Genomic DNA, 15,189 nt, shown 5'->3' on the forward strand with positions numbered 1-15,189 from the left:
ATTGAGTTTTCTTTCTTTGAGATTCATGTCCTTGATACTTTATCCACTTTGAACTCTACAACCACCTTAACTAAAGCAACATGAAATTTGCTAAGTCGACACTATTACTGGCCTTTTTGCTACATTTCTATAATCACATAATCAAATATTATGAGTTAAATTTGTAGAGGTTTGATGTACTTGCAATAATCAACTTTGGTGACGAGATTCTAAGAGTTAAAACTCACTTAAAGGCAGATCATCAAGCACACAAATTTGGATTTGCAATCACATGAAAAAAGATTCTTTTGGTTGTAGTTTCAATATTTCAAGCATTGCTTCTTTAACCATGACATTGTATTCCTGGTATTTCACAAATTTGGTCTCTTTCTTTGACTTTGGCATTATATTCTTTAATGTTCATTTTTGTCCTACTACACAAAATAATTTGTAGTCAATTTACAAGGAGCTTGTGCCATAGATCACAGACTACTAACAATGAAATTTTTAACATACATGACGTCTTTATCTCATTGAATGCAATTTTTTCAACTTCTTTCAATAAAATCATTATTTATTTTTGAATTTGTGCTCTCTTACAATCTCAAAGAAAACTACAAAAATTACTCTTAAAAATGTAAAAAAATGCAAAATACCACATGGCCCACCTTAATTTAAGATTGCTTTTGTTAAGGCCCTATAAATCAGTAAATTAAGTTAAGTTTTCATGAGAACAATGATGATTGAAAAATCCAACCAATCAAAAGACCAATTTGTCTTTTTAGTTTATCTCATTGATTTATGTCCCCCCCCCTCCTAATATATTTTATAATAGAAATTTTAAAAAACCATAAAAAACAAAAGTAGACTTATTCTATAGTTTTTATTTTTAATCTTTTTTTCTTAAATGTCTAAAGTCCTAATTGCAAATCTTAAATGACCATATTGTGGTTGAACATGAAGAAATTAAATAATATATATATATATATATATATATATATATTAAACATAAAAACATAAAAAAACATTAAAAAAAATTAACTTAAATTTTCTTTTATTGTTAGTTTTATGATCAAAGCAAAAAATTATCCACATTTTAAAATTAAAAGGCATAATTTAATATTCTTTATATTAGGTCTTTAAATTGCAAAAAAAGACTTCTTAAAGAAGGTATTATCCAAGACTTATCTAATTTTTGTAGTTGATTTCAATGGATTTTTAAAAAATTAAACAAAAATTAATGTTTTTTTTTTAATTTTTAATTTTTTAAGATTTAAAGAAAATATAGATTTAAAAAAAAAAGAAAAAAAACACCAGCACTAATGGAATTCCACATCAAAAAGCAATAAAAGTGAGAAATTGAGCTACAAAAACAACTGCTGACTTTTCAAAATGAAATCTACACAAGGAATCCAAACCATATCTGCTTGACAACAACACAGACGAAGAGGTGGGTTATGCTTTGAAACCTACACAAACGGAAAATATTGAAAGAATATAGCAGAATCCAAACCCTAATTCCAAACTAAAAGAATGCACTAGACCAGAACATAATAAGAATAATAGTCCATAATACCAGAAGCGAGAGGCCCCACAAGTTCTCATTCCCATCACACAACCACAAAGTCCATGTCACCCCAAAAAAATACGCCTACGTGGACAGAAATTCAACGACGTGGACTCCGAAACCCGCTGAGGTGGATCGACGGTTCCCAGTGTGAGCACAAAGCAAGGGAACATGTTCCCAACCAGGAGGGGCGAGAAGAGTCCTCACCCTATCCACAGCGACAGAGAGAGAGACTCTCTCTCTTGCTCCCTTGAGGCATCGTTTGCGAGGTCTGCAATCCCCTCTTCGTCGTATCGCGGAATTGCTCCGGAGGTGATCCACGAGCTCGCCGGAGGTTTTTTCCACTGGTTGCGTGACATCGACAGCTTTCCAATGTCGTCAGCGGCGTCCATTTCCGCTGTCACTGCAAGTTTTTCGACGCTATTATGCCAGAAGTCGCATTCTGGTTCTAATTCTGCTGCGAGGTCGATGACTGTGGCGTTGCCGGCGTTCCATGGCCTCAAAGTGAGCTTTCCTTCAGGGGCTCCCTCTGCAGACCTTCGTTCCTGTGTCGCGGCGCAATGTGCTGCTGCTTCGTCGGGTTCTTCTTCCTCGTCCTCCGGGGGTGTTGTGTCCATGGGATGCTTGGAAGCCGGCGTGGGCATGATGGGCACTAAGATGGGCATGATGACAGTGTTCACGGAAGACGGCAAGGCCGTTCCATGCACCGTTGTTGGTTTTCACGAAGGGAACATTGTCACCCAGGTGAAGTCGGACGCGACCGACGGCTACACGGCTGTGCAAGTTGGCTACCGGAGAGTTAGGGACCGCAAATTGACGAAGCCGCAGCTGGGGCACTTGAACAAGGTGGGCGCCATCCCCATGCGTCATTTGCAGGAGTTCAGGGTGGTCTCTGCAGAGGGTTACGAGCCCAACCAGGTGCTCCAACTGGAGGAGATTTTCAAGGAAGGCGACTTGATCGATGTCGTTGGTAACAGCATTGGAAAGGGTTTTCAAGGTCAGGAAATTGTGACTTGTTTCTTTGCTTTCTTCTCGGGTCTTAATTCGACTGATTTGAACAAGTTTTTGAAATTGAGACTCTGTTTTCTCAGTGGGTTTTTGGTCTCTGGTGAATTATTGCTGTAGACAATATGATTGTATGAAATGAGATTTCTGCATGGTCCTAAGAAGCTTAGTGGTCGGAGTTACTTTTGATCTCAGGTTTGTAGAGAATCTCTTGAAGTGTAGTTTTTCTTCCAGGCGGGACTCTGTTCATTCAAGATCGATTGTGACATAATTCGTGCCTCTCGTATTGATGAGTGGCGGTAGAAACCCCCGTGAACTCTCTTGTTAACTTGGTAATTGCATAACGCAGGTGGTATTAAGAGGTACAATTTCGCCAGAGGTCAGATGACTCACGGTTCCAAGTCTAAGAGGCAGCTTGGTTCCATTGGAGCTGGAACAACGCCCGGAAGAGTTTATCCTGGAAAGAAGATGCCTGGTCAAATGGGAAGCGGCAGAGCCAAGATTCGCAAGTTGGAAATTGTGAAGGTCGACCCTGAGCTCCGCGCTCTCCTCATCAAGGGTTCGGTACCCGGAAAGCCAGGCAACCTCCTCAGAATCACACCAGCAAAGATAGTGGGCAAGAACATCCCCAAGAATTAGGTCTTCAGGTTTACTCTTGTCGTAGGTCATTTGCTACTTCTTATCTTTTTGGAGGAGTACGCTATGTTACTGCCCGCAGTTAATGCATTAGCCGATAATCAACTTGTAAAGTTAGATGCACGAGAAAGATTGTGGAATTCAATCATTGTGGCAACCATCCATGTAGGGGTCATTTTTTTGACGCAGCCATATTGTGTGAATGTTCTATACTTGCGGCTTCTATGTCTTATTCCTGAAACCTGCTATCTAGAGTAAGGGTGGGTTATTAAATGTATGTAAGCTTACAGAGTTCACAGAAGAGATTTGTTCTCATGAGGACTGAGAGTAACCAAATAGACGCACATCTTTAGGTTCTGAGCAATGTCTCCAACCTTGTCTTTCGAAGCCCCGAGAGTGTTTCCAAGCTCGTCTTTAATTGTAATAGTTAGGTGTCCTGTTTTATTGCTGTCAGTGATCATTGCAGCCCTGTCTGCTTCATTGTTGTGAAGTCAAAGTTATTCCACAGGTCTTTATGTGAATTTTAGCCACGTCTATTTGATGAGCTTGCCTCCTCGCGTTTAAATATAGTGATTGTCGGCTGCGACGTATCATTCTTATTGTTCTCGAAATGCAACGTCTCCCTTATTGCACTTAAGTATGTCTCTGATGATTTCTATCTTGGTTTGATATCTCTTCAAGCCTCCAATACCCATTGAAGCAGCGCATCGGAACCCATCAAATGTCTCAGCTGTTTTTGAAATTATCCAAGTTTGCGCAGAAATTCGTATAAATAGAGCTCACAGAATACTAAACATTTCAGTAGATGCTTTTAGCTGATTGTATTTCAAACGCTGATCGATCGTCCACGGCAACATTCATCCCCATCCCACGTTTCCTTCAAACCTCCGCATCTGAAGCCCCATTCACACCACTCATATAGGTTATGGCACGGAAGGCTGCACCGCTCTCATGCCGTGGTTGGCATCTGAGTGTGGCTCCGCAATTGCATCACTTGTACAGTAGCAGAAATTTTGGAGCAGGGCAGAATGGATCAGAAGCAGGAAGAGCTCAACGGAGAGCATTCCTGTTCTGGGAGGATGCAGGTGTTTATAGTTGTACAGGATTTGGAATGGTTTTGTAGGATTGAAGCTATCGATTATCTCTAACGAATTGTGATTGCCTCGACTCAATTCTTCTTCTACAGCTGGGAAATTCCTTTGGCAGCATATTATGTTTGTTGGGTCATTTCACTACTACGCCAATGGGGTTTTGGTGTTTTGGTGTGCGTGTAGCCCTATTTGGTTTTTTGAGCTAAGAGTGCTCAACCCATGTCTTGGTGCCCGGTGTTTCCTCAATTGGATTGCGCGAATTCGTATTGTCGATAATTGTCTGGCTCTACAGTATATCCTTGTTTAGGTAGGGTATTCTGTAGAAGTAAAGAAGTGGGAGGGAATTTGCGACGATGAGCTACGTCGATGATTTCACCATTACAAGACACAGAAAACTTAGGAACGATGACCGTTGCTAAATTCATTTCTATTTAATCACATCGTTACCCTCATAGTTCAGCGACCCAGGTCACAAGATGGAAGAGGACTTCAGCAATTCCGTGGTGCTGGTGATCACCGAGGGTGATCACGACTCACGGAAAAGGAGTTTGTCCAGAGAAATCGATGGGCAGGAGATGGGGTGTGAAGAATGGCAGTCTCTTGTTGCAGACTCATTTACATTGAATGAGATTCGCATTCGTGTCGACAAGGAGCTGTAAGTAACTCAATGGCCATCACTCGAAATATCTTCGATGTAGCATATCGAATGCAAATGAAACTGTCATTTGGCTCAAAGTGTATAACACGTGCAGCGTGTGACCAGTATTATATAAATTCAGAAATCTGTGATATTGTAAATTGTTATGGTTGAAATGCAAAAATTTCAATATATTGTACTGCTATTGAGATCATTGACATTCTGAATTCTTCTTTCAGGCTTTCACAGCACTCGACTTACTTCAAAGGTTACTTGAACTTCAGGTACACAAACCAGTAAATTATGCTTTCTTAACTTGTGATTCGTATATACTTGTTAAGGTAACTGGGATTGTACAAAGTGATGATGCACTGTGTTCTTAAGATGTCAAATTTCTGGAAGTGGAATAGAGGCCTTCTACATTTGAATTTCAGATGCTGATTGAGAAAGAGGGTTCTTCGTTTAGAGTGAATGTTGGCAACTCTTTCCTGAAATAATTATTGATTGCACACTATTCTTAAAACAATAGACGTGCATATTCGTGGTATTGAATTCAACATAGCTGCTACTTTTCATCTTTACTGCACCTTTTCTTTTTTCCTACTAAAATAGCAGTGGTAATGTGTTCAGTGAACGCAACTGTGAAAGCTTAAACGTGAATTGGAGTCTTCCTATTTTCTGCGATCTCTTACGATGCATCCATGGTTTTGAGCCTTGCTTATCTTCGTCTATGATTGCTTCACTTATTGAGGTATGTGAACAAAACATTCTCTTTTCATAATCTGTTTAGTCTTTTGTATGCAAAGTGGTTCATGATCGTTTAGAGTTTGAAAGATAATCTCAAGTTATTCGTACAGCAATTAATTTCATCTAACTTTTGAAGGGAGCTATCTATTTTGGTGTGGAGGATGTCATCACCAAGTGTAAGGCCTGGGTAGCTTCCGATACGTTCTGCGTAAAATGGAAAATTGAGGACGACCTTGTTTCCGAACTTTTATCGATTTGGCTTTCCGCCACAGTAAATGGTGTGAACCTTTTCCGAATTGTGCGTGGATTTGATTCGTTGTTGCTTGTTCATTTCCAAACCATCTCTTATTTACCACTGTGCAGGCGTGATTTTACAACATAATTGCTTATATGCTAAATAACAATTCTGTTCGTTCGTTTGTTTGTTTGTTTCATGAAGGTGTGAAATCTATCGAGCAGCTTTGTATCAAGAGTCTTGCTGTCAATTTTGTGAGTTTTTATGTTCATCCTTAAAAACTTGTGAATCAAGTAGAACTTATTTTGAGCTGTATTGACATAGAACATGCTTGAAGATGATGTCATAAGAATATTTGGACTTAATCGAGGATTGAACCTGACATTGTGCAGGCACAGGCGATGCGTCAGGAAAGTTTTGTTACTTTGCCTTTGTCACTGCTTGAAGCCAGTATTGACCATCCACAGCTCACAATTAAAAGGTTAGTATATTCTGCTGCTTCTAATCGGCGAACTGACGGATTTAAAGGTCAGAACTATCGGGATTTTCTTTTTGATTTTGTTTGAGAAGAATGGCGGTTCTAATAAGAACATGACATGCTGCAAGCACTTTGTATCAATACGTAGATAGCTTGTTCTTTTAGTTAACGTCGAGACTCTTGGTGCATGTGCTGAAGTAATGCTGAGATATTCTAATCTATCCTGTGCAGTGAAATGGATTTGTGTAAAGCACTGCTACTGTGGTACGAAAGTCAAAAACGTAACTCACGTAACGGTGCCGTTGTTGACGATCCAATTTTGCTTTTCAAAAAGGTTAGTCATGTGAATAATGGAGTGTCATACAAGGCTTTGCTGCGTGCAAAAATGGCTATGAAATGGATTTTTTGCAACCATTGTATGGCAAATTTGGCGAATTCTAACCATGAGAAGATCGTTTGGTTGGTGTTTATTTATTTTTTGTTGTACAGATACAACTGAATCTGCTGCCTATTGATTTTATCTTAAGTGAGTTATCTTGCTTCTTCGTTGAGAATCTATTAAAATTTTACTTAACTTTTGGATCTTACAGTTTCAAACAGCTGTAATTTCCTGACGTGATAATCAATAACAGCTATTGCTATTTTCACATATAGAAAACCTGGTATCTCGGTGCGTACATGCAGTAAAAGTATTTTACATCATGTAGCCAGGTGGCTTAGTCCTTTTGTTGAGGCTCGAGATTTCTGTTGATCTTGATCATTTAAAATTAGTCGACCACGTTATCCTGACGTTTATCTTGTACTGCATTTTAGGGGAACTGGTAGGGAAGTATCCGTTGAATATTTTTCACGTATCAGTAGCTGCAACTGAATCGGATGTGGATGTATTAAATTCAATTATTGACTTCAAAGGTGAGCTGGCTGCGAAGCCAGTCAAAGATTACTTGAATTTCAAGCCTGTAATACGTCTTACGGATCATTTAAAGGTAACTGTTCGCACGCTTATATCGTGCCATGTGGACCATGACGGATAGCAATTTATATTTTTTTCAATTTTGTTTTGGTCAGTACCTTATCAAACCACTGATTCTTGGATGCAGGAGTTGGATTTATCTGGCTGTCATCAGATCACCTGTCACCACTTGATTTCAGCGGCAGCACAAAATGGAATGAAACCTAAGAGGATAGCACAGAAGACTCTGGTTACAATTGAGCAGGAAACATGGCCGGAACTTGCAGAGTTCATCAATCTAGAGACACTGATTCTGTCCCACTGCTGGCGTGTTGAACAGAGGAATCTAGTTACTTGGCTAAATCTTGTATGCCCAAATCTTCGTGAGCTTCGAGCACCACATTGTCCCCAGTTACTGCAGGTGATTCTGGAAATTGGTTCTGGTCTTCCAAATCTTTCAGTGCTTGACTTGTCTGTATCCGAAGAATTGGTGGAAATTGAGGGAGTTGTGACCAGAACAAAGTCAACAATTTCACAAAGATTACCTTTGCGGTGGTCTTTTGGAAAACTGCATGAAACCAACAAGTTAACAGACCTTTCATTACGGGGCCATTCGGAGATTACAGGTTAATTCCTTGTATTACTTTGACAGCATGTCCAATCCGTTGCAATATAATCTTATCATGATTTTCAGAAGGATAGATTCTCATCAACCTTTGGTTGGCGTCCATGCCTCTAATTCAGGAACTATTTGCTCATGGAATTGTATTGATGGATCTTGCTTCTGTCAGATGAAATTCTATTGTTCATTGCAAGGAGCTGTCCATTACTTCGGGTAGTGGACTTGGGTGGCTGTTTGGAATTGAGCGATGTCGGCTTTGCAGCTTTTTTGAATTTTCAGGAAAATCTTGCTTTCCAGGTAGGTTCATTGAATGGGGTCTGTTTACTCACTAATCAAAGGTAGACTTGCTAATGATGATACATTAACATTCTTCAACGACTCTTGATTGACTGAGCTAAAGTGGAACTGTTGGGGAGTTTTTCATCAGAAACTCTCTGCTGCTGGCACAAGATTTGGCCCAGTTTCTTGCAAAGCACTGATATCGCAAGCGAATATTTCAGTTAACGTTCTGGATACCTTGAATCTTAACAAATGTTTAGGTATTGTCAGCGTTACATCATCTTGGGACATAGTTGGTAGATGTATTTGTGTTGCTTCCAGTGTGATAGTTTAGTTTGTGTTAACATCTGATTTATGAGCATTACGTCACTAGCATTGTCCCCCTACCCCCCCCCCTTCTTTTTCTTTTCTCTTTTATTTATTTATTTTTTTTTTTTCCCTTCTTCTTTTATTTTTTTATGTTTTTATTGTTTGTTTATCCTCTGATTTAACCTTTTTTAGTTTTTAAATTGGAATGTTTTCATGGTGATTTTCAGCCCTGGGGTGTGGACACCTGAGCAACTTATTGCAAGTATTGCCCTCTTTGGTCTCTTTAGAACTTGCCTTTACCAGACTCGATGACATGGCTCTCTCAGCATTCTCTGGGACCAGTTTGAGGCACCTCAATATTAGAGAAACAAAGGTGGATTTTTTTGAACTATTCAATGTTTGTGGTTGTTTTAGTGTCCCGATTTCCAACGTCTTCGTTTTCTGGCTCACTGGATGTTTTCAATTTATGCAGTCTTTTGCTTTCAAACTCCTGACTCACGTTATTAATACAGGTCTCTGGAGGAGTTCTCTACCGGATTTTGGCAAGGAATTTTGATTTGAAGGATTTGAACATTCGAGGATGCACACAGCTGGCACTGAACTCTTTTGACCATCTGCCATCTGAGAAAACTTTTGAGAGAATGTGGGAGAATGTGGGAATTGGGTGGGGTTTATCAGACTCAACGATTTCGTCGTTTGGTTTTGCATCCTGCACGCTCCAAAACTTTGCTGTTGGAGTAGGTGGAACCATCAGTGAGGAGACCCTGTTGTGCATTGCTGAGCAATGTCACGAATTGAAGCGACTCTCTTTATGCTTTCAGGTGGGAACTCATTCCACATTCTCTCGGCCTTGTAAGTGTTTTCTTTTCACACATACAAAACTAACACTCCTAAGGCATTTCTCTAACTGCTTTATTTTGCAAAGGTGGCTTACTTTTTAGAGAACGGAAACCGGTGACATGATGCCGATAAATAGCACTCTGTTTGGGTTTGAGAGGTGAGGCCAATGAACATTACAATAGTCTTCGTAATTAATTGGTTTCGTCAAGTAAAGACGACTTTCAGTTGGCAGATAAGAAATACCTGAACAACACAGATCTTTTATTCCGAAACTGATGGTGATGTGGTTATTTTTGGTGCTGCACAGTTTGTTGCCGATGAAGGCTTAATACAAGCTGTAAGTCAGTTGAAATCCCTGCATACGTTGGAGCTTCAAAACATGGCATGCGCCCCACGCAACCTTCTAACAGAAATCGCATCCAGCTTACCAAACTTAAGGAACCTTAAGCTTGAGCGAGTCACACCCTTGCTTTCGGATGATGATCTTCTCCTGTTCAGTCAATCGTGCACGGGACTACAGAGTCTATCTCTTTTAGGGTGCCATCTATTGACCAGCAGTAAGTTTTTTAACTTGTTCATTCGAATGCTGTGGTATCGTTAATCAGTATTGATGTTGAATTGGATATACCCAAGAGTATTTTATCAACATTTGCAAATACCGAAACATTTAAAAGCTTAGGAACTCGAAATAATTGTCCAGAATGAACTCTTGCATGTTGTCTAGAAGATGCCCTAAACCGGGTTATTTCATGTCCTTACTTCCTTGCTGGTATCTTCTGCGATTTGCTTGTAAAAGGGACACAAATAGAAGGTTGTATGTTAAACTACACCATTTTAATGTGGACAGACGACTGAAAATTCCTTAAAATATAAGCGGCTGTCAAAGATGTGGGTATATTGCATAAGCATGTATTGCATCTCATCCTTTGGTCTCTTTGGATACATCCAATGTAACTGGAACGTTTCAGGGAAAGCCTTGCTTGTGGTAAAGATAACGTCAGTCCACTTTCTGATTCTTTTAAAGCTTCATTTTCTCTTCTTTACTTTTCTTCACAAAAGTATGGAGTCTAAGATAAGCCTTTCGTTATGCATCTGCAAGCAGAATAATGAGATTGCACAAGCCTTGACTTCGACCTTTGATTGCAGTTTCACTGTCTACCATGGCACATTCTTGGCGTGGACTTCAAGATCTTCGGCTTGAGGTGTAGAACAGGGTCTCTCGTTTAAACATGTAGTTTTGTCACTAGTTCTTTCACAATGAGTCAATTAATTAATGAAGATGTTGTCATGTAATATGTTGTCATGTAATATGTTGTGATCATATGAATATAGTCAAAGTAGTCAGAACTCTATTAAAATGGTGTAATTGACTTTGGCAATCGATCGAGTATTGTATTTCGTTAGGAAGATACAAATGAAACATCTAGTACTTTGGTGGTCAAATCTTTTATGCCCTGTCAATAATACATTTGTGAGAGAAATGCGATTCATCTGCTTTTTGTGAGGACTTGTGCAGGAATGTAAGTACATAATTACTGAAGAAAACGTCCGGCTTTTATTAAATTCTTTCCCGGCGTTGAAACTGCTGCACTTGCGTCATATTGTAATCGTCTCACTCTTTCTTTCTTTTTTTTCTTTCGATTAAATAAATTTCCTATGCAGCGCTATGACGTTATTTGATTAAGTCTTCAACAAGTACAAGCTAGATTCGTGACGGCCTTCAAGATGCTTTAGGTTCGAACATTTATCAAAACTTTTATCAAAACTTGTGACATTTATCAAAACTTCACGAGATATAGTTTCTCCTTAACCTTATTTCTTCTCACGTTTTCAGGGAAAGGTGTTGCCTGAGTACTTCATATTGGAAGCTATCAGAAGAGTACGTGTTGACTTGAATTTAGAACTTGTTTTTTAGATGAATTATGGATTTTACTCTTGCAATAGAAAATCACAACTTTGAATGTATTCATTTGATTATTTAGTTCCTTGCATAGTCATCTTACTGCAGGCTTGTCAATGTTCTGGCAGCTTCCCTTGTTGCAAAAACTTGCAATCGACTTGTGTGATGCAGCAAATGAGAAGTTCTCATTTTCTGAGGTAATTGCATCTTAGCACCAAGATTCCTTCTCTCAAATCTGTTAAATATGCTGATTGTATCCCTTTTCCAATTCTAAGTGATCTTGTGCATCCTCTTTATTCCCATCACCCAATCAATGAAAATATTATGTTGGAATCTAAATATTCCATTGGGATTGCTGAATATAGGGGGTGGAAAGGTCAGCCTTGAAGTCTGTATACATCAATCGATGCAAAAGTGTAAGGGACGCTTTCTATGGTGTGAGAGACTTGACATCTGAGGGCATCAGTCCTTACGACAGCCGAACACATAAGGATACCATCGTGCTGGAGTGGAACTCGGTGCGGCTTACAGAGTCGGTTGTGAATGAAAGACTTACTTTTGAATAAGGGTTGAGCTTCACAAACTGTTTTTCGTGATAGCCTCGCAATCAGTTATTACCGCTTGAGTTATTCCTGCTTCTGTTCGTGGGCTTAATTACTCCTTCGGAAAATATAAGTTTTTATTATTTCTCCTATTTCACTTCCATCGCTTCTGCCCTATTTGTAATGTATAATATAATGCGATTAAAACAGGGCATGTAAGTATATTTTATCCAGTCGACTATCGTTTATCCAGTCGAACCGACAGATTTCATTGAACGATTTTGGCGTCTACAAGGTTAACATAGTTCATAAATCATTACGTTCCTCCTGCTTTCAGGGTTTCGTGACGAGATGGAAGTTCTGAATGATCCTTCCGTCTGTAATCACCTCAGAAACAACTTGCACACGGCAATATCCATGTCGTCCTAGTGGCGATTGTGTGCGAGAAATTCTCCTCATACAATGCACAAACTTCTGATTTAGCAGTTCTACAATGTGCAGATATATGCAAATATTGCGCAAGCTTTAGGGGTTGGTACGTACTTGATGTCTTTCTCAGAGGAAAAATGAGCAGAGAATTGAAACCGTAAGGAATTCCGCGAAAAAGAGGATGCTGAATAGTACCCTAAGAGTGATGGTACCCTGAGAGGTGTTCGGGGAGCTTGAAACCAGTTGCGGTCATTGCCAGCGTTGCAAGTCCCGCAACCTTCTCAGCCACAGAAAACCCAAGTCGCATTCGCCGTCCTCTTTTGTAACGTGCTCCAGATGCCCATCTTTTGCATCAACAAGCTCCTCAAAAATCAACACAATTATATTTGGTAAAGAAAAGTCATCATTTGGTAGCCTTGGCGTTTGGGGAAAGTATAAAGTAAGAAGAGATCATTGCATGATGCAAATCATAGGTGTATATTTATTTTTAAAATAGAAATTCAAATCTCAATTGCAATCATTTTTGAAAATATAAAATATTATATTTTAAATATAAAAAATAGCTATTTAAAACATGGCTCTTTAGAATGGATTTAATATAAAATCTAGAAAACAATACTATTCATGTCATGCAAAAAACAATATGCATTCTACCTCATATTTTCTTCCCATGGTTTCTTTGTTGATTCTAAATATAAAGCCAACTAAGAGGAGCTTCTTGATTTCAACCAATAATAATCTAGAGAAATTGTAATTTCTTGTCTTTTTTTTCCTAGGTCTTAAAAATGTGGGCTTCAAAAAAATCTCTTTAAAATGTTATTCATGCTATATAGAAAAACAATGTATTCCATTTTAATTTTAAATTTATTTATTTTATTTTTCTTTTCTTTTAATTTAATTTAATTTAATTTAATTTTTTTTTAGACTAAGTATTTTAAATATAATTCTAATTAAATGAGGCTTCTTAATTTTAACCAATTAAAGGATTTAAAAAAAATTCACTTCTAGACTTCTCTCTTAAATATAATTATGTACTAAAAATTAGGGATAAATTTTTTTTCACCCCAATAAATATATATATATATAGTTTACTTGTTTAAAGTATGTTTGTATGTATATAAATATTTAGTAAATTTTGATCCATTAAACTTATAATTTTACTTTTTTAAAACTTTTCTTTCACAATTATTTGAAGTATATGTTATTTTTTTTGTATTAATTTTCTTAATTATTTGTAAGATTTTTCAAACTCTTTTTTTAACATTATTAAAGAATCTTATAGATAAAAAAATCAGTTTAAGTTCGGTTTATAATAATTTATGATAAGTTGTGAATTGTTTTTTTAATAAGCCACAACTTTTTTTTTGCCCATATTATTTGAAAGTAGAAAACATACATTTTTGGGTGATTTCTAATGTCTTAAAGAAATAAATCAATAAAATTAATTTTTGAATCATAGCTATAATTTATAAAATATATAATTAAATATTTAATCAAATAATATTTTTTAAAAAAATTAATATTTAATATTTAAAGAATCAATGAGACTAAATAGTATTATTAAATTAAAGTGTTTTTTATGAAATAATCAAGTTTTTTTTAATTTTTTAATATATTTAATTTTTTTACCAATCATGTATATAATGCTTTAAAAATTACATAAATCAAAATTTTCACTTAGAATTAGAATGCATCCAAAAATTTACATTTCAATAATTAAACCACTTGATAAATTTGGATTATTTCAAAACAATTTATAATCAATTTTGTACTATAAATTTTTTTAAAAAATTAAAATTAAAAAGTATAATAATTACATCTCATAAAAGATTCAAATGCCAATATATATATATATATATATATGGAATTATTAAATTGACTCCACCTATTGTTATTTTGACCCCACCATCATAACCAACTGTGGGTCCCTGTCCTCCATATCAATCCCTTGTCTTCCATTCCCATTTCCAACTCCATCCCCCATTCCCACCCCTAGCCCACATCACCCATCCCAACCCCCTTAAACAGCAAACTACATAAGTAAATTTCTTCCAGAGCTATAAGTTATCAATATATCACATGTATTATATTTGACAAAAATGTGCAATCAACAATGAGATGAGCATGTGGAGAGAAGCCATAAATATCAAGTCGGATGCATTGCTTTTTATACTAATTTACAAATGAAAAGAAAAATATGGAATAAGCATGCATGTGAATTGTGTGAGTTTGTTATCACAAGTTTGTAATCCCAACAATCTTGAGTAAAGAACATGAGCATGTGCTTGAACAAGCATTTGATTCTTGCATCATCTCCAAAGTCTCCTATAGTTGTCCATCCCAAGTTGAGTATGAGCTTACAAGGAGCCACATTGCTTCATACAAAAGGATACAAATAACATACATTGAACATGATGGACTAAATGAGGGTTGGAAGCACCTCTCGTATATAAACCAAGTCCAATCTCATAAAAAATGTAGCAAGATCCCAAGAAGCTAGGCTTATCTAAATTAAGTTGTTGACATGTAGAACTTGAGTTTGGTGAATTGCAAACATGATGGATTCAATCCTTTGTAAGCATTCAAGTCTTGGATTTATTCATTATGAATGAAATTGGACAATTGCAATGTGTGATACAATTACAAGAAGAGTGTGCAACTTCAAATTAAGTTGGTGAAAATCAAATGCCTTAGAAGGATTAGATACCATGTGAAGTACTTCTGGAAGAAACTCACACACATAGTTTGTTCTGGGGAGAGGGTAGAGAGGGTGGGTGGATATTGGATGAGGGATTGGAAGGTTAGAATGGAAGATGTGGGCTGGGAATGGAAATGAGAGGCAAGAACATATTATTGGTTATGATGGTGGGATTGAAATAATGACATGTAAGATTGATTTAACAATTTGCTATAGATATATATATATATATATATATATATA

The 15,189-nt window shown here is 37.2% G+C and overlaps 2 protein-coding genes across 8 annotated transcripts; both read left to right on the top strand.

Annotated features, from left to right (window-relative positions):
- The first annotated feature begins 1,783 nt into the window (after window positions 1-1,783).
- LOC112293294 (50S ribosomal protein L3, chloroplastic-like) lies at window positions 1,784-3,472 on the top strand. The gene is made up of 2 exons (NM_001378558.1): window positions 1,784-2,543; window positions 2,901-3,472. The coding sequence occupies exons 1-2, from the start codon at window positions 1,919-1,921 to the stop codon at window positions 3,188-3,190; spliced, it is 915 nt and encodes a 304-aa protein (NP_001365487.1). The 5' UTR covers window positions 1,784-1,918; the 3' UTR covers window positions 3,191-3,472.
- A 582-nt stretch (window positions 3,473-4,054) lies between these two features.
- LOC112293293 (BTB/POZ domain-containing protein FBL11) lies at window positions 4,055-11,971 on the top strand. 7 transcript variants are annotated; one of them, XR_016507097.1, is made up of 20 exons: window positions 4,055-4,933; window positions 5,155-5,199; window positions 5,546-5,666; window positions 5,799-5,940; window positions 6,102-6,151; window positions 6,290-6,378; window positions 6,607-6,709; window positions 6,865-6,901; window positions 7,189-7,361; window positions 7,476-7,953; window positions 8,119-8,246; window positions 8,377-8,488; window positions 8,765-8,910; window positions 9,050-9,358; window positions 9,685-9,934; window positions 10,480-10,579; window positions 10,894-10,980; window positions 11,212-11,256; window positions 11,406-11,474; window positions 11,643-11,971. XR_016507097.1 is itself a non-coding variant. In XM_024542547.3 (20 exons), exons 1-20 carry the CDS (start codon window positions 4,755-4,757, stop codon window positions 11,841-11,843), a joined length of 2,820 nt encoding a protein of 939 aa, XP_024398315.1. In that variant the 5' UTR covers window positions 4,055-4,754; the 3' UTR covers window positions 11,844-11,971. The 7 variants fall into 7 exon arrangements, 4 of the variants coding, with proteins under 4 accessions (XP_024398315.1, XP_090113071.1, XP_090113072.1 ...); XR_016507095.1 differs by having other exon boundaries at window positions 10,524-10,591; XM_024542547.3 differs by having other exon boundaries at window positions 10,524-10,579.
- Window positions 11,972-15,189: the final 3,218 nt, after the last annotated feature.

Source organism: Physcomitrium patens, chromosome 16, assembly GCF_059467195.1.
Source record: "Physcomitrium patens ecotype Gransden chromosome 16, ASM5946719v1, whole genome shotgun sequence".
In the NCBI taxonomy this organism is placed as follows: domain Eukaryota; kingdom Viridiplantae; phylum Streptophyta; class Bryopsida; order Funariales; family Funariaceae; genus Physcomitrium; species Physcomitrium patens.